At 37.7% G+C, this 24,014-nt stretch overlaps 1 protein-coding gene across 2 annotated transcripts in view; it reads right to left on the minus strand.

The window, feature by feature from the left end:
* LOC131435810 (uncharacterized) overlaps positions 1 to 24,014 on the minus strand; it is a 202,801-nt gene that overhangs the window by 30,827 nt on the left and 147,960 nt on the right. For both annotated transcript variants that reach the window (XM_058604023.1, XM_058604022.1), the window contains exon 8: positions 18,652 to 18,850. In XM_058604023.1, coding sequence (XP_058460006.1) covers positions 18,684 to 18,850 — 167 coding nt within the window. In that variant the 3' untranslated portion in view covers positions 18,652 to 18,683. The remainder of the gene's footprint in view (positions 1 to 18,651; positions 18,851 to 24,014) is intronic.

Here is a 24,014-nt window from a genome sequence, read left to right on the forward strand (position 1 = left end):
AACAAATTTTCGTATTTTTTTCGTGGAAAAATATTGAGAAATAAGTCGGTGAAGAGGAATTTCTAAAGACGCTTCTAAAAAATAATGATTTGCGGTGTCCACTGTATCTCAGCGCAGACTAATAAGAAGTCAACAAATGAACGCGTTTTTCTCGAAAGCAGGTTTTGAAAGTCCATGTCCTTTGTCATTCAAAAACTTCTGCCTCTATTTTTTTCAAATTTTGCACACACTTTCTCACTTTCTGTTTGTAAAATAGCAGACCATAACGTTTTTCTTTTCGTTTTTGTTTTTACTTTGGTGAGCTTTTTCAGCTACAAAATGGTGGATTTTGTCGTGAAAAATCGTAGTTTTAACAACCACCAAAAATTCAAAAAAAAAATTTAAAAAATTAAACAGACGCGTTGGAGTCTATGCTGCTTTCATTTGTTGACTTCTTATTAGTCTGCACTGAGATACAGTGGACAGATGTTTATTGTCTAGAAAATCGAAGGAATCAATTTATTACTCTAGGGAGTCCGTAGGGTAGGGTAGTAGTATTTTGTTATAATGAAACATTTCAAGAATGTTTTGTCAAGTTTTTAAGTCAATTGAAGCGGAAATCTTGGGCTCATGCGCCGAGCTCTAACTTCTTCGGAGTATGAGATAAGCAAATAAGATAAAGGCCCATAACTTGCTGAGTTTTGTTCCGATAGGCTTGAAAATTTCATAGAATTTTCTTGAAATGCTTTACTATGAGAAAACACAAAAACAATGAATGATTTTTCAAAAATGTTGGACCTTACCCACCCCTTAATAAGTCTGCAAAAATCGGTTGAGCAATCTCCGCGAGCTCGATTGAATTTCCATTTCCACAGCTAATTTGGGAACTTTCCGATCCAGGTTTTGGAAATCAATAACACTTAAGCTAGTCTTCATCTGTCTGAATTTACCTAGAGACGCAGTTAATTACCCGACAATCTATATATTTGAACCCGTAGGTCTGGATCAAATTTATTCGCAGTTTAGGTTTCATTTGAACCAAATATTGTTAAAATCGATTTAGCCATCTCTAATAAAATTAGGCACCCAGTTCTATTTCACAAACTCGCTCACTCTTCACAATCAATTTAATTTACAACTGTTTGTATTGATTAATGTTCGTTCCGACGAAGAACAATATCTCTGTTTCAAAAAGTCGATTTTTTCCGAAAACTACTTGGTTAATGCGATCATTCTAATTACTCTAAAAATCTCACCAAGTCGGGACTCTCATCTCCTGAGCCACCAATGCTTTCTAATTCATGAACCAAAATTAGATTCCTTTATCTGTTGTTCAGTTTCAATCTAATAATTTGTTATTTTTCGTTACTGTCGAGTGAGTTTTAATCATTCTCTTCAACAGTAATTCACCTGTAGTGACTCAGATGAATAACGCTATTAAAACTGTTAGAATCCACCGACGTTACAGTCGGTACCGCAGCCATTAGCGGTTCAACAGTTCACCACAATTAGATCCATTGTGCGAAAGAGGGGTGAAAATTAAATTATCCTTGAAATAAATAGGCAATCATTACGGTATTTATGTATAGCATAATCCCTACAGATCCGACGTACCATGGAAGCCGCCGTGTCCCGAACGGGTACAACCGAAGTCAGCTTGTGTAGGTAACCGTCGTGGGTAACTAACCTAAACCATTAGCACGGGTCTGTCTCATGCCGCAGATGCTGATGAAGCAACAGGATGTACGAAGTCAATTATGGCTTGACTTTAGCAGACCCAGGTACCGGAAGAGGATGCTGATACGGCATGGTGTGACCTTTCAATATAGCACATTTTGTTACAGCAATATTCGAACCCAATGTAAAGCAGAAAAGCTCTTAGTGAAAGTACACAAATAAACAACGAATGTTGTTCGGTGGTAACAACTAGCTCTGGTTGTTGCAGGTAAGGTCTAAAGAATGATGCATTAGCAGAATGGGAAATGGAATATGCCCTAGCTGGTAAATATTGGTTTCAATATAAATACCCAGTTGTCTCTTGGTGTTGGTGGCTTACTGTGGTAATCATTATTGGACTCGTATTATTTTAATTTCAGCTGAAATTTAGTTTGTGTTTCGATCGAGTGATGTTTTGCAAATCACCTCTATCTAGTTGCAGGCATTTGCCCGGATAATTCAAAACAAGGGGCAAAAGCGATGCGGAATAGTCGCATTACAACTTTCAAAATCTCAGTAAATTAGAACGAATTGTATTAAGCGGTATGTTGATGAAATTGTATGTCAAATGATTGTTATGCCAAACGGGGTAGCCAGATTTCACGATTTTTGACAGTAATTTAATCAATGCCTGTTCAAAAACTGACAAGTTACATATAAAGCAATTTGAAGTCATTTGAAATAAAACCTTCGAGCCACTGACTGGCCATGCTGTTACTTATGGGGTAGAGTCTTATGTCGTTTTTCTTTGAAAAACACTGGTGGTGTGGACTACTCTGATTTTGCACTTGCCATTTCGGCTCGAAAGTGCAGAACCAGAACAATCCACGCCATTTTCAATGAAAAACGCCATTACGCATGAAGCTCGGTTCATGTGTATCGTCTCCGTTCTATAATCTCTACTTGATTTCTGTGCTTCACAATGATCACTGGACTCTGTTGAATTCACATTCAATTGATTGTATCATTTTGATGAGTTATGAGGTAGGTAGCTTGTTCATCCCAAAACTACTTGAAGTATAGGCCTTAAGATCTACCAACGTAACCAAGTGAACTATCAAGGTCCTTGTGCATGGTTCATGTTCATGGTTCGTACCACATGCAAATCATTTACTTATTGCGAATAATTTAGATCATCCGAAAACTACCTGGCTTTCAGGCCTTAAGATCTACCAGCATAACAAACAGCAATAACGAACTTATTGATCACGGTCTAAACTCGTGATTTCACTTACAATTAAGAGGTTAAAAACTACTGGGAGTTCAGTCTTTAAGATCTATTAGCACAAGGAACTGCGTTAATAAACCTTTCATCATCGGCTCATACAAGTGATACCACATGAAATTAATAGGCATATTGTGAATGAACTACGCCATTCGAAAACTACCTGCAGTTCAGACCGTAAGATCTACGAGAATAACAAAGTGCTAATGCAAAGCAAAGCCTTGGTATTACATTCCTGTAGTGGAATTTGACCTTCTGTTTCAACAGACTTCGCAGCCGATTCAGAGTGTACACAACCATTGCAGGACTGGTACTGCGATCCTACTGACACTACGAATCTTTTGAGGTCGGAGCTCGAACAAACGACAACTGATTTGTAAGACCAGTGGCCTATGCATTCAACCGCCAACCCGGGCTAATGCACTAGTGCTAAAACTTAATCTTCGCGCTCCATACTCGCGAATCACTAAAGTACTTGGATGACTGAAAATATTTCTGAAACAGATCAGAATATCACGATTATGAACAGTATTGAAAAACTATACATAAGTTGCATATTGCTCGTGTAGATCTTAACATCTGGTTTTCACTGAAGTTCTTGGACTACTGAGAACATACCTGGAACAGCTATTTATTTATTTATTTATTTATTTATTTATTTAATTAATTATTTATTATAATTAAATTCATCTGACAATAAAGTGTTCTTAATGAATATGTATCAGTCAAGTCATAAAATTGTAAAATGTAGTACTTTCTGCGAAAATTTGTAAGTTGGTTCACCAAAATCGAAAAGATGTTCAACAGTGCCAAACGTCCTCAAACAAGATGTTATCGGTTCGTAATACCCGAACGTCGTTCGATGAAATCTCGGCTGCAGTAAACTGGTGGAGCGCAGCGATCGTTGTGAAGCACGGAAATCAAGTAGAGACAGAATCTTCGAAGAATCGATATCACCGTTAATCAGTTTTGCCACGAAAACAGCTTGCTGAATTTTCTGCGTCGTTCCAATGAGTCGAGTCCGATCAGTCGACAGCGATCGGGATACGATGGGAGCTCAAGCGGATTCCTCCAAGAAAGGTCTCTTAGAGCAAGACGAATAAATCTTTTCTGTACGCGTTCAATCCGTAAGTTCCAAACCAGCTGATACGGATTCCAAATTAGGCTAGCATTTTCCAGTATAGGACGAACCAAGAAGCAATATAACACTTTCAAGCAATGCGGATCTTTGAAGTTCCGCCCGATCTTCGCAATGAAACCTAATTGCCGTGTTGCCTTTGAAATTATAGATGAACGATGTAGACGATGTTTTGAAGGTAAGTTTAGCATCTAACAAAACATCAAGATCATTAACATGATCAACTCTCTGGAGCCTTTGTCCATCAATTTCGTAAATAAATAAATAAATAAATCAATTTCGTAGTCGAATCGAATTGGATTCAGTATTCGGTGGAACGTTATGACCTGGCATTTTGCAATGCTGACAATAAGCCAATTTCTATGACACCAGGCGACGAATGTATCAAGAAGATTTTGAAGCCGGATGCAGTCGTCGATAGAAAACGAACTTCAAGATACAATTTCAAATCATCGGCATATGCTAATCTGCAACCAACACCGAGCAGCGAAACAGCATCATTGAAGAACAGCAATAACAAAAGTGGACCCATATTACTGCCTTGAGGAACTCCAGATCTATGAATAGATAAGTAAGCAATGTGTAGCTCTAGAAATATGGACAGCATATTAGCCATGGTAGGGCTTGCTGTGGAACAGTGTAGTCTCTAAGGACAATGTTCCAAGTAGTTCTTGACTCTTGAAATATCTCTTACGAATTTACATAGTCTCAGAATATACTCAGATGGTCCTAATTGCTTTTGCGCATGAACGTAGTTAGATTTTTTGTATCATTTACACTAAAATCGAATGGAATTGAAAAAAAAACATTTTTAATCCACCTAGTGGTGTAGTAGTTGCATGCCTTTCTTATATTACCTATATTTTCGAATACTAGAAGATTGACAAATATATCACTAGAAGATTATGTCAAGATTTTTTTTCTGACTTGAATAAAATCAAAAAAAAATTCTTATATTTTCAATTTGTACACAGTTATGTCAAACTAATATAGATTCAAATGTACAACCCCGCACGCTATACAAAATTGAACAAAGCACGCTGTGTGCCAGGCGGTGGTGTTTTCTTCTTCCGTACCAGCACATGCCGATGCATACCGTTTTTGCATCATTTCGTATGAAAGTTTGAAAGTTTTGATGCTCATCGCTCTATAATTTCGGGTAAAATTGCACAGTATCTTTTAAGAATCTCAAAGATTTATTCACTATTATCGATGTTTTCAGAAGCGGAAACCGGAGACTAGTAGTCCCAAAGTAGATTTCTATATCCATTAACCAACAAGGTCTGCCAACTAGATGAATTTACTAGTATGTTTTATAAAAATGTGCAACTCTTTTCGCCATCATATACTCATGAAATTGAAAAATTTTCGCTTATCGCGCTCTAATACCGGAACCAAAGTTCGGATCTGGAAAACTTTTTGGGAACTTTTTAAAGAATTACAAAGCCTTTTATTTGCGTCTTGGTTTATAAAAATCGATTAGGAAATTTCCGAGAATATTGATTGCGCATTTTCTCATAGATTTTCACATATTGCCTTTTAAATCGGGAACCGAAAGTCGGAAAAGGATGAAATTCAAAAGCCTTTCGTTTGAATCTAGGTTTGTGAAAATCGGTTCAGCAATCTCTGAGAAAATCAAGTGACATTATTGGAAACATACACACATATATACATACATATGCACACACACACAGAGAGAGAGAGAGAGATACACACAGACATTGCTCAGCTCGATGAACTGAGTCGAATGGTATATGACACTTTTCACTAGTCGGTTTTTCAAGTGATTGCATAACCTTTATATAAGAGAGAGAGCAATTATTCAAAGAAAAACCGGAATTTATTCTTTTCGGAGGCGTTTTGGGCAAAAGACTTCATTGTCTGATGGTGACTTCGCTGTGGCTCTCTTTGGTCGGTCTTCCACGTTTTTTTCTTAGACGGAGCATCTGCTGTATGAGCATGTTTGGCCAAAACTTTGACAGTAGCCTGCATATCACTGACAATTTTTCACGATTTGTCGAAAAAAATGAGGTTCCGTTAATCGAAATCGGAAGACATTTTTAAAATGACAAACAAATCTTTGGTTGGATCTGGTATTAAGTCACGAAATAAAAGGTGATTTTTTTGAGGTAAGGATTTTCATGCATTAGTATTTGCTCAGATTTTTTGAGGTTATGATTTTCATGCATTATTATTTGCTCAGTATGCTCTGACATTTCATCATGAATAGACTTACTAACGAGCAACGCTTGCAAATCAGTGAATGAGCCCTAGAAAAGTTGGCAGAAAATCCGCTTTTTTATCGACAAATTTTGTTCAGCGATGAGGCTCATTTCTGGTTGAATGGCTACGTAAATAAGCAAAATTGCCGCATTTGGAGTGAAGAGCAACCAGAAGCCGTTCAAGAACTGCCCATGCATCCCGAAAAATGCACTGTTTGGTGTGGTTTGTACGCTGGTGGAATCATTGGACCGTATTTTTTCAAAGATGCTGTTGGACGCAACGTTACAGTGAATGGCGATCGCTATCGTTCGCTGCTAACAAACTTTTTGTTGCCAAAAATGGAAGAACTGAACTTGGTTGACATGTGGTTTCAACAAGATGGCGCTACATGCCACACAGCTCGCGATTCTATGGCCATTTTGAGGGAAAACTTCGGAGAACAATTCATCTCAAGAAATGGACCGGTAAGTTGGCCACCAAGATCATGCGATTTGACGCCTTTAGACTATTTTTTGTGGGGCTACGTCAAGTCTAAAGTCTACAGAAATAAGCCAGTAACTATTCCAGCTTTGGAAGACAACATTTCCGAAGAAATTCGGGCTATTCCGGCCGAAATGCTCGAAAAAGTTGCCCAAAATTGGACTTTCCGAATGGACCACCTAAGACGCAGCCGCGGTCAACATTTAAATGAAATTATCTTCAAAAAGTAAATGTCATGTACCAATCTAACGTTTAAAATAAAGAACCGATGAGATTTTGCAAATTTTATGCGTTTTATTGTTTAAAAAAGTTCTCAAGCTCTTAAAAAATCACCCTGTAGATCGATTTCACCTCATAAATATTCAATCCACTCACCTTTCCGATTGATGCTCTTCAATTTATGATACTATAAAAAAAATTCAGAAAAAACTATTGTGTTGATTTTCACGCTATTAAAATTTGTTTTGAACGCAGCAAACAGAACAAGTGTCTATTTGCTTCAGTATTTGGCACAAAAAGAACGTGCTGCTAGTACACACACATGACATTTGTCGAAATGACGCTATCTGCTTTCTGTCAAAAGTTACGCTAGGGTGCCGGCAACCAAACACCTTCCCCTATGCTTTACACAGATTTTTTTGAAAAAGATTTGACTAGCTTGGATGTCTGTCGGGATGTAAAAAAAAACTATGTGCGCTGACACAGCACATGTTGCCGATTCCATTCTAATCAAAGCTTATTTTCACACCCTAAATGTATGAATTATTTGAAAAATACAATATATTATACATGGGTGGTAAAGAGTTTCACAACGGGGCCCTATTTTTTTTGTCAACGCAACCCAGATTGTGCTCAAAACACAAAGTACCCATTGCATTGATGCACTAATGGAAGACTTCACTCACCGGAACGTTTTGCATTTCTACAACCAACTGCAAACAGAAACAATATTTTATAAATCAGGCCATCAGTTGAAAAGTAAGAGTGCAATTTAGTATAATAGCACTCCTCGCGTGGTGAATGTTAAAGGCAAATCACCGTCCGCGGTAAACCCGTAAACCCATTGAAAGAGAAGCAATTTAGATGCAACAAAAAAAAACGAATGAATACCGGTCGGAAGCGTTTGCAGTAACGAAGCTACAGTTGCCGTATATGTATCAAATCGTCCTGTCGGGAGCTACGCCCACAAGGATATTCATATTCTGAGTTTGAATGTATTCTCATTAGTGAGGGGCAAACAACATCAAATGTCTGGTTTCAATAGAAAATACATTGGTTGAATGAATCGGTTCGGTATTCATCATAACCATTTGATTCGGTTTCTAGCCATTCGAATGTTGCAATCAGTTGTTTCGTTTCATTGATGAAACCCACAACAAGGTGTTCGCTCGAAGTTATAACCGAATGTGACTTGAAAGGATTCTATGAATTAGATGAAATGTTTGTTGAAATCTGAAAACATTTAGAGTTCTTTTTTTAAAGAGCAAACTAAAATCTATCTATTCTGTTCTAGCTAGGTCAACAAAACCGATTTTCCGAAAAGTGAATAAATGAAATCACTTTATGAATGTTAGCTAACTAATCACATGGAACATTCCACCGAACAACATAAGCTAAACTAATTAATTCAAGCCCATAATTCAATCACTTACACGCGTGCAGTTTAATGAGGTAGCGTGTTCCACTGGCTGTCATCCGACAAACTGTACAAGCAGGGTGGTTCGATAAATACGCCTCCAGGAGTTCAGTGATTACAAAGGTAAACAATGCTGAAACAATTGAGCCCGATTTGGCGATCATCCAAAACATGCCTCATTCAGTCACCCTGAGCCGCCCAGTTAATCAGGCACCGCAATGAGGCGAATACATTAATTCCGCATGCAATCCCGATCCCTATCAGCCCTATTCGTCATTGTAAAGCAAACTGTCGGCCGGCAGTTTGGGATCGGAATTAATGCTCTAATGTCAAAGGCTTAGTGGTGCGAGAAGTCATTCGCAGAAACTGTCAAGTGGCACGCTACATCTTGATAGCTCTGCGATAATTGCCTTTTCATCCATGCCACTCCCCAAAATGGGCTACTGATGCTTCATCAATGGTTTGAGCCACTTCCACCCTCTGAGCCCATGCGGTCCATCCAACCCGAAATGCCTACACGTGCGTCGCCGTCATCCGAATACACGTACATGGTTCGAATTTAATCAGTACATAAATTCCAATAAACCGATAGAAATTATTGAGAACTTTTCAACGTCCGGATCAGCACCCGTTGAAAGGTCCAATACAGCAATTGAATTTCAAACTGGAAATTATATTTTAATAAATGCTTAACACTCGGCAGATCACCGCTCGACAAGGCTCGATATGAATTCATGCAAATATTTGTACTTCGAACCGAACGCAATCACCAGAATTGTAATTAAAGTTTGGTCAGATGACATCCCCCTGGTCGCGCTGAAGCTGGAGCCAGCGAAATGCATAGCTGAGTAATCAATTTATCAATTATCGTGCACGTAATTAATTGGTCAATCGCTGTACAAACATCAGAGGAAGCACCTGTCAGGAAACGGCGGGAATTGATTATCCCATCGCGCAAAGGTGGAACGTTCTACTGTAGCCAGGGAATTAGTTTACAATGCAATAGCAAAACTATGACTCGGTATCCAGTGGTGATGATGAATTGAACTTGCAATTGACAATCGAGAAAGCAATGCTAGTCGACGAAAGGGATGGGAGATCCCAGACAGTCAATGCTACTCCAGGGAGCAGCAATATTGTGAACATACCCACAGTAGTGTGGATAGGTTTTGAACATATTTGTTTCAGATTTTCATTATCGGCAAGCGTTGGGGGATTTGAATAATTACAATGGAAATTAAGGAAAATCCGACTCAGGTAACGATCATAATTTAAAAAACGGGATATGATTTAATCGTGAACCGTTTTACCAAATCCAATTTTAATCCAATATGGATCAACAATGAATCCGTTCTGAATCAATGTATTACATGTTAGCCACAAGCTGCCAGTTGATCACAGATATATAGGGTTTTTCATTACAGATAATTTTATTTTCGCTTGAAGAATGTCATGCGAACCAATATAAAGACTGTCCTAGAAAGTATGGACGCAACCAAAAACCGCTGCCATTTCGCAATGGTTCAGAATCTATCAATTTTGATGGCTGCGTCCTGTTGTTTACACTCTTCTCTGACCACTTGTGCAGTTGTTTATTCGTTTTCATTAGTTTGTTTCGAAATGCGTGGACTTTCAGTAGAACAACGTCGAAAAATTGTGTACAAATGGTGCAAAAAACGCGGAAAAATGGAAGAAGTTAGTGAAAAAGCCGTTGTGAAATGCAATCAGGAAATTCGGTGAGGATAACACTTTTAAGGATAAACCGAAAACGGGTCGAAAAAAAGGTCCTGCTAATCCTCAATTGGATAAACGTATACTGAAGGCGTTCGAGCAAACGAAGAAGGTTTCAGTTCGGGATGTGGCCAAAAAAGTGGGCACTCCGAAGTCAAATGTTCTTCGTGCTACAGAACGTTTGAATCTTCGAACCTATAAGAAGCAGAAACAACCAAAACGTCCGAAACAAGAAGCATCGATCAGGCCGAGGGTTCGAATGCTTTATATATGATTCTTGTTGGAAATTTGAGCTGCATAATCATGGACAACGAAACCTACGCGAAACTCGATTACAAATCCTTGCCGGGACCACTATATTATACGGTGCGAGAAGGGCAAGTGTTAAACCAGTCCGAGACATCGATTGAAGTCGAAAAATTATGTAAGAAAGCTATGGTTTGGCAAGCAATTTGTAGCTACGGTAAAATTTCGAAACCCTTCATCAACACTACTTCAATGAACAGCAAAATATACATCAAGGAATGTTTACAAAAACGACTTCTACCCATGATTTGAAGCCACAAGGATCCTGTTGTCTTCTGGCAAGATCTTGCTTCTTGCCACTATTCGAAATCAACGGTAGAATGGTATACTACCAAAAATGTCACTTTCGTCCCAAAAAACATGAATCCACCAAATTGCCCACAACTCCGACCAATTGAGGAATTTTGGGCATTAACGAAGGCACATCTGAGGAAACATGTCTCGGCATCCGAAACCATTCAACAGTTCGAAAAAGATTGGAAAAAAGTGTCAAAACTAATGGGGAACGTTCGCAAGAAGGTGCGCCAGCTAGTCTACAATGACTAAGTAGCAAATGTTGAGAATAATATTCTGATGCTGTAGTCTAATATTATCAGTATATCGAATAAAATTTGAATATCTCACACATGTGAATTATTTACAGCGAAATCAAAGTGCGTCCATAGTTTCTGGGACAGTCTTTATAACAGCGTATCTGTTGGAGAGTTGGTTCTCACAACGTTTGCATAGCCTCTTGACGTTGGAATGGCAAACACAACAAGATGATCATATGGGAATCGCTCAAGTTGTAGCAAAAGTATCCCTAAACTGCTACTGGTAGTAGTTTTGCGTACGATAGTCTAACATCGCCTTGATGATTGAAATGCAAAGCCCACTAAAGCGGAGATTTTTTCATTGTCCTTCTCCAGCAGGCATCAAACCACCTCATCTTTCATTAATGTTGTATTAATCAAAGCCGCATAGTACAAGTAGTCACCAATTACGTCAGCGGATGTCAAAATTTGGTTTTTATAGAAGATCCATTCAAACAGTTTAGGGTTGAATTGTGCAACGAAGATAAACTTGAGAGCATCTTTGAGGCAAAATGGTTAATCTGTCGCATGAAAGATTTGATTCCTCCTCATGCCAAACAACACAAAGCAAAACCAACGGATTTGCAATGAATAATTACAATACTAAGGAATGTATCGAAAAGTAATTAACAACATTGACAAGCAAGCACAGTTACTTTTGTGACTTTCCTGGTGGCAGCTGTCCTTTTTTTTTGAACTCCTGCATGTTTTGGGACACTGTACCTTCTTTCCAAAAGTACCGATTGACAATTGCCCAATACCTTTCAATTGTCAGAAGATCCGGGGTTGATGTCCTTTTCCACGAATTGTACATTTTTTTTTTGACAACCACTGTAGAACGGAGTTGGCGTAGTGGGCTGAAGCCAAATCCGGCCAGAACTGCTTTCTGTACAGTGACAGCATTCTCTTCTTCAAACATTCTTCCTCGTACACCTTGGCGTTAATTGTGTCCTTTGCGAAGAAAATCGACGACCGCAAACCACAGGTACAAATTGCTTGCCAGACCAACACCTTCTGCCCAAACATTTCCATCGCCACCGTGGTGTCAGCGTCGTCCTGGTTCTGGTACACCGATTTCGTATAATATTGCGGTCCGTGAAGCGCTCGAGAGTATTCCTTGGTGTAGGTTTCGTCGTCGATCAGGATGCATCCGTCTTTATTCTGTAGAAACCGGTTATACAGTTTTCGCGCTCTTATTTTGTCCTGAACTTGCTGTACCAGGGACTTTTTCGGCACCTTCTGTTTCTTGTACGTTTTTAGGGAGTTCCGAACTTTGATCCGTTCAATCATCCCGATGCTGGTGTTGCACTTTCACCCGTTTTGCAATTTTATTGTACGTGACACCACTTTCTGAGCATCAAAGTGTGCAGAATTTTCTTTCGCGTTTCCGGATCAATTCGACTCATCATTGAAACGATAAACCGTACCGAAACCAATCGATTGCGCAGCTGTTATTAACATGTAAAAAAAAATGTCACCGCAAAACTCGCTGCAAAACATTAAGCCATTCAGAGTAATAACTGTTTGAATATTGCTAACTACTTATGGATACACTCCGTAGATGGCGTAAAAAGAACTTTACTAGAAAAAGAGATTTTTTCCTTTCGCATATAGAAAGATTATGAAGTCACTGGAAGAATCGATTTCAGAACCGAGGCTCGAAGTGTCCTGTATTCCATTCAAATCAGTTCGTCGAGATTAGCAAGTATCTGTACACGCAGAGAAAAAAATGCTTAATCCACCTAGCAGTAAGATGATACCTTTTTATCAATCCGCATGCGTTTTTTGCATGAATATTCTTTCGGTGTTCTCATGACATTATTTTAATGACAGTCGCTTTAAGCGGCAATTTGAGATTTTAATCCCTCATTACCTCGTAATGTCGAAGCTGCAAACCGGATCGAATTTGAATCTAAACGTGTAACAATCGATGAACATTCCATGAGATGTCGAAGTAAGTTCCAGTTTAGAGTTTACGGTTATTTACGGTACTTCCAGAGCCGGTATTCAGGAACCAATATAACCCAAATCGATTCGTATGGCCAAAAAATAAATATGACGAAATTGCAATAGTTTTGAGTCCAACTTTGAAGCTATTTTGGATTGTCATTTTCTATATCGGTATGAATTTTAAAAACTCATCACCCTGTAAATCCAGAATTGGATAAAATTCATCAATTTTGTATGGGACCATGAATCCTTTAATTTGAATTTTTGTTTTTGAAATTCGATTTGGCCTTTTTCGAGAAAACGAATGAGCTTAGAGAAACGATTCGATACTGGAACAGGATTTATAAAATCGGTGTCGCCGAAGTCAGTTAAATCCACCTCAGGAGCTGTATAGTTTACATTTGATTCAAACTGTTTGAAAATCAGTGTAGATATCTTTGAGAAATCGTAGTGCGATTTTTGGATACCTTCCGAATCGAAAACTGAATACCGCTAAAACTGAAATAAGTTTATTTCTTTATCGACTATTCAAATCTGCATACCCGATAAACCTGATTAATTTATGTGAAATGCTGCCATCATCTAGTTTACATGTCATACTCGAACGATTATGTTGCCAAAAACGAACCGTGCTAAAGTCGGTACGTAGCATAATGCCATGAAAAAGATGCTGCACACAATCTTTTTGGTACTCAGAAACAATTGTATAATAGTATGAAAAATCGTGCTTCATTTGGCTCATCAAACGCGTGAAACTCCTACTACTGGAATAAGGCGAAAAGTTGTTTACACAAAAATATCGATATCTCTGTTAAAAATGGACGGATTTTGACAATATATAGCTTTTTAGGTAGCTATTACCGTGCAGAATCTATGTCTAAAAACATATTCTGTTTTTAAGGTCAATTGTGACAGATATTGTCAAAAAACTGAAAATTTTGACATAAAACTTCGTTTAGAGAAGCGAATGGCATTGACGGAATATTGGTAGGTAGATTTCTACCTGTTACACTAGTGTAACTGCCATTAAAAAAAGATGATTTGGCCGATCTACCTATTAATAAATTGTTTTCGATAGAAGTTGAATTGCAAGGCGTTCCTGAGTTTTGATTATTTACATTAGAAGAATTAAGTGGTAGATTTCTACCTGTTACACTAGCATAACTGACATTAGAAGAAGATGATGACGAGGTCGATTGTTTTCGTTAGAAGACGAATTGGAAGGCGCACTTGTTTTTTGTTTTAAATTCGAAGAAATAAGTGCCTTAGAAGAATTAGGCGTGGCATTTGTAACGGTTTTTATTATTTCCAGGTATGTTCTGTTAATTTAAGGTCGTTAATTTGACGAACGAGCGTTTAATTTTTTTTCCTTGACAGGACATTTCAAATAATTGGATTTATGATTTCCATCGCAATTTGAACATGAAAATTTATCTGTGGTTTCATTCATTGGAGAAACGTCTTTCGAATGCGATTTATCACAATTCAAACACCGTATATCTATCAGGTGTACAACTTTGCTTCCGCCGTTTTGCGATAGGTGGCTGTACCGGCTGAGGTTGGTTGAAATACATAGATGATAATGCCTTTAAAGTGGGTGTGTACAGTGCCTAACGAGTTCTCATCGCCGTTTCAGTGACAGTTCTTCTTGTTTTCGTTTTATTCACGCTCGAAAATGTCTGTTTATGTGCCCAATTCTCGCCATTTGCGGGAAGTTTTACTTATCAGTTACAATTCGAAAAAAATGCAACTGAAGCGCATCGAATGCTTTCAGAAACTTACGGTGATGCTGTTCTGAGTAAAAGAACGTGTCGGAAGTGGTTTCAACGTTTTAAAAATGGTGATTTCGATATCGAAGACAAACATGATGGTGGAAGAGAAAAAAAACATTCAAAGATTAATAACAATTTACAACGAGCTCTTAAAACCGGGTGAAACCATCTCAGGAGATCGCTACCGAACGCAACTGATGCGCCTTAGTCGCGCGCTAAAAGAAAAGCGGCCGCAGTATCAAGAGCGACATGACAAAGTCATCCTCCAACACGACAATGCTCGGCCTCACGTCGCAAAAGTGGTCAAAAAGTACCTGGAAACTCTGAAATGGGAAGTCTTGCCCCACACGCCGTATTCCCCAGATGTCGCCCCTTCTGACTTCCACCTATTCCGTTCGATGGCACACGGCCTGGCAGATCAACAATTTCAATCCTTCGAAGAGTTGGAAAAATGGATTGCTTCATCGATTGCGTCAAAAGAGGACTCCTTTTTTCGAGCCGGGATCCGAAAATTTCGGGAAAGATGAGAGAAAGTTGTCGCTAGTGACGAACAATACTTTCAAAAATACATCTGTAAGCACTTTTTCGCAAAAAAGCTTTAAATTCTGGAAACAACGGCGGAAGCCAAGTACAACGTACAGGCAACGACGACATTGCGTTAAGTTTGTAATACGATTATGCCGTTTATAATGTGGGAAATGAAACGTACTTTTTCTAAAGTTTTCAAATTGTTTACATCACTTCGGTTGAAGTGTATTAAGTAAAGTTCATGGGAAATTCCAGAGCGTGGTTTAGAAGTACCATTAGCTATTTTTTCATAAATATTACTTGGGAAGGGGCAAAACCAAGCAATTCTTTTAGTTCATTTTTAATTTCATCAGTACTTTGATCATTTGATAAGCCTTTCAAGACAGCCTTGAAGGGTCTGTCTGATTTGATATCATATGAATAAAATTTATGAAGTTTCTCGGACAAATTTCAGATAAAACGTTCGTAATCTTCCAATCCATCAACCAAGACTCGACATTCTCCTCTTCGTCCGATTTGAAATGAGACTTTTACTTCCGGGAGAAAAGTAGAAAGCTCAGTACGGAATGCTTTAAAGTCGGAAATCATCACCATCACTGGTGGCATAGATTGTTGTTTCTTCCCAAAACGACAAGCGTCCATTTTGGGAATTTTTGAAGAATTTTTTCTATGTCGCTACAATCGGATTCAGGAAGAATTTCGTTAATATTGTTAGACGGCATAGGATCAACGGAAGGGAAATTCGTCCGTTGTCTTTTATTTTTACATTCAGATTCTATAAGCTCGTGAATGTTATTAGGAAAATGTTGAATAACGAATTGTGATCCGTATTGAATTATTTTTAGCCTTAGGCTTGTTACCTTTCCGGTTGGATGCAGGCATTTTTGAAATGAATGGAATTTGAAATTAATTTAACTAGGCTAAATTAGTCTTTGATTAGACTCCTAGTTTGGAAAAGTCTTGATAAAGACTGATTTTGTGGTAGTCTTAATAAAGACTGATTAGTTCGAAGAATAGTTCTTTGAATAGCTAGCCCTAAAAAAGGCTGATTAATTTCTTAGTCTTGAAAAAGACTGATTATATTAGAATATCACTCTTTGTATAGCCTTGAGAAAGGCTGAGTAATTGATTCAGGTAGCCTTGAAAAGACTGAAGCCTTGAATCAATGAAACTCTAGGTAGCCAGAAAAAATTTCCAGGAGCCAGGAGCTATACGCGTGCGGTGCGAACGACTGTTCAACACCGACTGATTACTGGATTAGTAAGGAAAATGTTCGTGATCGTGTCAAAACAGTTCGAAGAGATACTAAACTTGCTTACTTGGTTGCTTTTTATTTGCTCTAACCTCTCCGTTCCCTTTATAAAAATATTTTGTATATTGCAAAGTTGAATGATATGTAGTAATAATTTTTTGAGTCCCCCAATATTTCATGCAACTTGCCGCTCCTGTCTATACCGTTGTGTTGATTCAACCTTCAGCTACAATTCCCAACTTTTGGTTTAGCAAAATATGCATTGGTTTCCGGAAAAAGTCGCGATGAAGTGACCAGCCTGAAATTAAAAATTTCAGATGCTGAGGAGTTTAACCGAACACTCTATGGCGCGAAACCGGACATTTCTTGGAAATTCAGAACAAAAACAACCATAAAACTTAGATTTTTACCCATTTATCTATACAGATGTGTAGCTTCAACATTAAGCTACAATTCCCAATTTGTGACTTGGAAAAACAAGCATTAGTTAGTCGGATTGAGCCCCCCTTGTCCGGTTTAGCCCCGCACGGACAATTCATTTTCGAGACACAATAACATTTTCATTTTCCACGTAATCGTAAGCATTTAATAATCACTGGATTCAGTACGGAATGAACATATTAAAGAACTAACCAACCGTCACTACAATGCACAAAAATCATATATACGAAAAAAATTTAAAAATTCAAAAAAAAAATCCAGTGATAATAAGTACACCTTTTGACACGAACACGATTCACGCCAAACTGAATTGAAGCCAATTTTCGATTTCCACGAAAGAAGTAAACCGATGACATGCCAGATCATGTAATTTGAAGGAGCAATTTCAGGAGAATACGGCGGGTGCGACAAAACGTCCCACTCGAGCGTTTCCAAATGTTTTCTCACGACCTTTGTGACATGAGACCAAGCGTTGTCATGCAGGAGAATAACTTTATCATGTCTTTGCTTGTATTCCGGCCGTTCTTCGCGTAATTCACGGCTCAAACGCTTCAATTGCAGCCTTTACTGATCACCCGTTATAGTATCGCCTAGCTCTTGGTACACAAAACCCTTTTGGACCCACCAAGATGCCTGCCTGAATATTCGGCTTTGGTGTTGATGTTGAGGTCGGTTTCAGTTCATGAGGCATCCAACTGCCTTGCTTTTGAATAATTCTCATGGATCTCAATCGTACAGAGACTTGTTGCTTGTTGAGTCACTTCCAATAATTCTGAAAAATTCTCTTGCGGTTGACTCAGATCCCCATCGAGTAATGTATTGACAATTTTAAAACAGCTTTTGGAAGATTTCGTTACATCAATAGATGGATGAAAATAGATTTTTTCAAATCTCAACGGATCCACGAGCTCCAGTATCTTCAAGTAAAGCATCGCTGTTCCGTACATGCTGAAGGATGAACTTTCTATCGCAGAATTTGCTAAATTGAATTAAACGCCGGAAATTGTTTTCAAGTTTTCGATTAGTTTATCAGGCACTACCGTTTTCACCCAATTTTGATACTGACAGTTTTGATGCATGACTATAATATTTCCTATGCATATTATCCAATATTATAACTAGATTTTAGCGTAGATTATTTATACTTTGTCAGCTTTGAAACCCAACTGAAAGTTATCTCATTATAATAGCATTCAAAATTCTTTACGCTCTGTTGAGTTATATTACGAACTATCCCAATCCGGTTGTGTTTCAACTAACCGAACACAACAGTATTGCCGTACATAAATACTGAACAATCGTTTATGATTTATAGTTGCCATATACATCGACCTCGGTACAAAAACAATTCTGCTGATTCCATTTAAGAGAATTCCGAAATAAATTATTGCGCTGAAGAAACACATCTCGTCTCGGAACCGCGTGGGACTCGAGAGTGAGTTCGATTCCCAATCCATATCAGTGTTTCGTTCGATTGCCTACATAGGAGCTTCAGTACCAATAGATGAGAGTTTGTTGCAACCGTTGTTATCCAATATTCAACATTCTTTCCCCCATTCGCTTGCATCGTGCTTTAGCTATTAAACAGCTTTATATTTGAAATCCAGCTGAGATCTACCCGGAGGCTTCTACCGCACGATATCGACTGTTAAAACTAATCGAAACGAAATTGGAAATATATACAGCCATTTGTACAACTTACCACATCGATCGGTGGGCGAACGTTGGCATCTTTTAGAATCCGGCCCCATCCAGTATATCCGGAAGTATTAGTGGGGGACAGTTCAGCGGAGTGCAGGTGACTCGCGGCACCGGATCGTTTTCGGGGCCGGCAACACACACACAGTGCAGACAGTTTCCGGTTTCCTGTTTCAGCACCGCACCAACTTTGTACGAAACACCTGCGAAGAACAGAAAACAAAGATGAGAAAGTTTTCCTAGCATATTTGATATGTTGGCAGCAGCAGCAGGAACACCGTTAAATCCAGCAAATCACAACAGGTTAATAAATCAATAAACCGCTACCGGATCAACGCCACCGCTATAAATCTAGTCTTATAGTTATCTGAAATGGTTTAACTATTTGGAAAATTCCGGACACCACTCATTCACACAAATGTCAACGAATTTGCTCAATTGCAACAAAAATTAAAGTCCAAATTAGATCACATAACTTAGCTTTCAACTTCGTTCCGGATAACAAATTGATCGCAGTGTTTGAACCCAAATAAATATATTGTCCTTCTTCCTTGGGGTGTCCTTGCGTGATTCGATGAACATTAGACCAAGTGTGACCAGCCGCAGTCACCAGAGCCAAAATATGCTATCGTGGCATGACGATATCGGTTCCAATTCCGAAGATAAAGAAAGCTCTCGCCACACGGCACCAGTTATTTCTATTTGATTGAGCACATAGAATAGCACAAACAAACTTGTTTGCAACCGAAATATATCCGGGAAAATCGTCTAGTGAGAAGCAAAAACGAAAAATTCATGGGACAAAAAAGGTCCTTCAGAAATCACTAACCTTTAGCAAAAGGTGATCAAATTTTCAACAGCTCATCAAATAAATAAATAGTTGGCAAAACAGACAGTGCACACAGAGTAAATGTAACAAAAGTCAAGTCGCTATGTTAACAAACAACTCAAAAAATTCATGCAAAAATGTTGGCAATTTCCTTCGAAGATCGCAAAATAATCCGAGATTTGTAGAAAAAGTTTATTGAAGGAAAACCGATACAAACTCCGAACAATAGCTCACTTCTTAATATATCTAGCATCACTGCTGCTAATGGTGGTAATATGATTTTGCTTTCTTTTATTATATTATAACGGTTGATCAGAGTTGTTTGATGTCTTAACGATAGTTACTCAGCTTAGTACGAAGATTTTTTTTCAAGTGACAAGCCATGTTCCAAAACTCACTGTAAAGACTCAAAAAAGTCTAACTTTTTACAGGTTTTTGAAATCTCCTACAATATTTTAGAAAAACTCAAATCCAATAACTTTGCCGAATATACAAACTCCTCTATCTCTTAGGGCATATTCAGTAGTGTTCTAGTTCAAGATGCATAATTTATGTCAGTTACAAAACTCAAATGTGAATTTTATAACAAGGAAAACTGGCAGCCCTAGCAGTGTTTTACTCGTCTTTCAAATATACAAAAAATAGAACGACATCGTAGACCAGTTTTAAATTTGACAGAAGAACTGGTCGAATAAATAAAACTAGAACGGCTTGCTGGGGATACGTTTGTTCCAGTTTCTGCTCTATTATAGATCTTCCATATAGAACTTCTAGCTGCTGAATTTTCTCTTATAGTTAAGAAAATACAGACGATACTATTTTATGAAAACAAAAACATAATTTACATAAATATTTGTGTGTGTAATATATTTGTACAGTAAGGTTTGGAGCATGGTTTGTCACTTAAAAATACTCTTCATTCTAAGTTGAAGGGGCTGGGGTCCACTAGGAGATTGATAGTACCTATTAGCTCTCTCCGGACAGTACCAGCCTAGATGCCGTGTGGAATCCGGCGGAAAAAAATGAACCAAGAATAGATCCACTGGGTTCCTGCTTCCATGTCGTTGAAGGCGACAATTGCAGGAGTTTATTTTTCCTTTCAGTTATCAGATATTTTCAATGTTTCACTTCTGATTACTCTATTTTACTAAATTATCTCTTCATTCAATCTATTAATTTCCGTCTAGCTTCGGAGAAAGGTTGTATTTGGAATGTTTTCTTCTTCCATGTTATTGATTGTCTTTCAGGATTATAAATTGAATTGATAACTATTGCGCAAATCTGTTGATATTACAAAGTTAATAACAGAGATAACATATATCGGTATATTGAATACATAGTAAAAACACTTGATATTAATATTTCAAACAACAAATTAATATTTTTCTCGGTAGCAGGCTGCCCAGATCAACCAGTATAGCCAATTATTAATTTTATTTAATAATTAAAATAATAAAGCGGAAATAATAAAGACGCGCGTGAAATCTTTTTACCTATATTTGGTGATTTAAAATGATTTTATAACAACTGTTCAGAATATGTCAATGCAATGAATCAACTATTTTGTATACATCCTATTCACTCGTTTATTTTGTATCACGTAATTTCATTTAAAAAAAATAGGGAAGCTTTTATTCTTTACGCGATAGTATTGCAAATTTTTCTTTAGTTTCCTCGAATAAGATCTGTGAATCAAGACTTCCCGGGACTTTAATATAGGATATTGTTGAAACGTTCTCTCAGGAAGTCAGTGAGTTTAGTGGTGCATCCGAGCATCTTGAAACCGGAAGATACTGAGTCGCGCGCGAAACCAATACTGATATGTTTACTAACAAATATCCTTCTCCCGTGACACTTGTGGAGTGCGCAGTAGTATATACGGCCTCTAGTAACAACAAGTGTTGGACTAACATTCCTTCACATTCCTTAGACGATCTACGTTCGGGCCTGGCCGGCGCCGGTACTGATCAATGATTTCTAGGATTACCAGAAGATGTACATTGAAGGATGATTTACCAGTCCCAGGTCGGATCATCTAGAAACTCCCTGTACAATTTCAGCTAATCCCGATCAGTAACGGAGTAGCAACCAGGGGTGGTCGCTCAAGCTCAAGCTCAAAGCTCAAATACTCTTCATTCTAAGTTGAGTAACTATCGTCAAGATATCGAACAACTCAGATCAACCGTTATAGCATAACAAAAGAAACTAAAATCATATTACCATTATTAGCAGCAGTGGTGCTAGATATATTAAGGAATGAGCCATCGTTCGGACCTTGTATCGGTTTTCCTTTAATAACTTTTTTTTTTACAAATGTCGGATTATTTTGCAGTCTTCGAAGTTTTTCTTCTTCGTTAAATTCCTCACAAAAATGACATACGCACTGATTATTAGAGTTCAAAGATTGATCTCTAGTCGATTTTTTTTTGTAAAAAATGAATTTCTCCATACTAAATCCCGTACAGAAACCTCGGGCGCGAAAATATAGTTTCTCTGATCAAGCTAAAATTTTGCATGGCGCTTATGGGACCCAAAAGGAACACGAAAAGCTTAGTGGAGCTGAAATTAATATTTTGTCCCACCCTGTGCAGACACAACATGACATTTCAAATCGTGGGTGAAATCAGGAGGAAAATTCTCCTTTTTACTTCCCTTTAAGAGTCCCTCACCGCTAGTCCGTTGTCATAACAAAGTCGTTCTTTATCGGTGTTAGGTGGCGTTACATCCACCGGATAAATTTTCTACTAGAAATTTAGTAATAAAATGACTTGCAATCAATATAGTGTACTTTAACTTGTACATTACATGAACGTTGAGCTAAGTAAGTAAGTTAAGTATAAAAGTAAAGTCTTGGCATTATATTCCTTTTTGTGGAATTCGGCGTTTCTGTTTCAACAACAGACTTCGCAGCTGATTCTTCTTAGTGTACAGAATCATTACATGGCTAGTACTACGATCCTACTGACACCAAGAATCCTTCCAGATCGGGACTCGAACATACGAAAACTAGCTTGTAAGATAAGCACCCGATGCATTGAAGCGTCAACCCGGGCATTCAAATATAAGGCAATCGTATAAATTAGTCAAACGACCACATCATTTTGTGTATTATTTGGCATACAATCGCAATAAGAGACCTGAGAATCAGTATTAGGAAAAATAATGTGCAAAGAGTGCACATTTCTGTTATGGCGAAGTGAAAATGAACTCGTATTTTCGTTTGAACCACTGGATTGATTGGCAGATGTTACAAATAATGGTTTTGATGTACCAGTATAGCAGTCCTTCCAAATAGGATTATTCCAATTCAAATCAATGGAAAAAAGTTAAAATTAAAAAATATTAAAAAATTTTAGTTGAGGTAAATTTAAAAATAGCTCTGAATGAATTTTTTACACATTCGATCGAAAGCATTTTGAATCATTTTGTTTTTTACGCGGTACGCCCCGCGTAAGAGACCTCAGTGTATCGAAAAATCTACTGAAGATACCAAAAATTGTCCAAGCCGTGAAAAGCTGCTACTTTTCCTTAGTTTGCACGTAAACGATTCCAAAAAAAACATCAACTGGTTTAATAAAAAAAAAATTTAAAAGTTATAAACAAATAAAACATTTTTTAACTTGGACCATTCTTTTAAAAGTGGAACACATCTTTGTTTTCTATATAGGCGTGCAAATTAGAAATTCAACGGTAAATACATGTAGGAATGTGATCAGCTTTTGAACAGTTACTGTTCAGTCAATTTTGTATCAACCTTTAGATTGAAAATATTTCTAAGTTTTAATTGAAATAAATCAAGCCAACAATTTGCAATTATATGTGATTGAAATTTTGATTAATGGAGAGTAGTGGCCTGTTTTGTCTGCTAAAAATCAAAGATACTATGCTGGCTTACTGGATTTTCCTAACGGAGACGATGGTTGTGAAGAAGTATGCGATTCATCAGCTTGGAAGCATCGCTCTGGTTGGTCATTCAATGGAAAAGCAAAATTGTGGAAGCACGCGAATCTATAAATATAAGCAAAATTATTTCTATAGCTATTTTAATCCACCTTTACAATAAACGTTACCTTTAAACAGAAGTATCTATCGTTTTCAGAGTCGATTCAATTACATTTTCATTTCATGCGCTTTATAATTTTCATATAAAGATATGATATGTTTCGTTCGGAAGGCTATGGTATTTTCTTCTTCCGTACCAGCACGTTTTTCCATCGTCGTTATGTATGACGGTTTGAAAGTTTTGACAATCATCTTTTAAGATGATAATAGCTTTAACTTGAATCATGATTTGTGAAAATCATTTTTAACCGTTACTGAATAATCGAAGTGAGTTCCATTTTTGGAGCTTTTCTTCACTATTACCGGTGCTTTCGGAAACGGTAGTAGATTAATATATCGACCATCTAACAAGATCGGCTAACAAGATGAATTAGCCAGTAGTTTTCTAAAAATTTGCACCTCGTTTCGCCATCACTTGTGAAAAAATACTCATCGAAATTAAATATTTTTCGCTTTCGCGCTATAATTCCTAAACC

This window comes from Malaya genurostris, chromosome 3, assembly GCF_030247185.1.
Source record: "Malaya genurostris strain Urasoe2022 chromosome 3, Malgen_1.1, whole genome shotgun sequence".
NCBI lineage: Eukaryota > Metazoa > Arthropoda > Insecta > Diptera > Culicidae > Malaya > Malaya genurostris.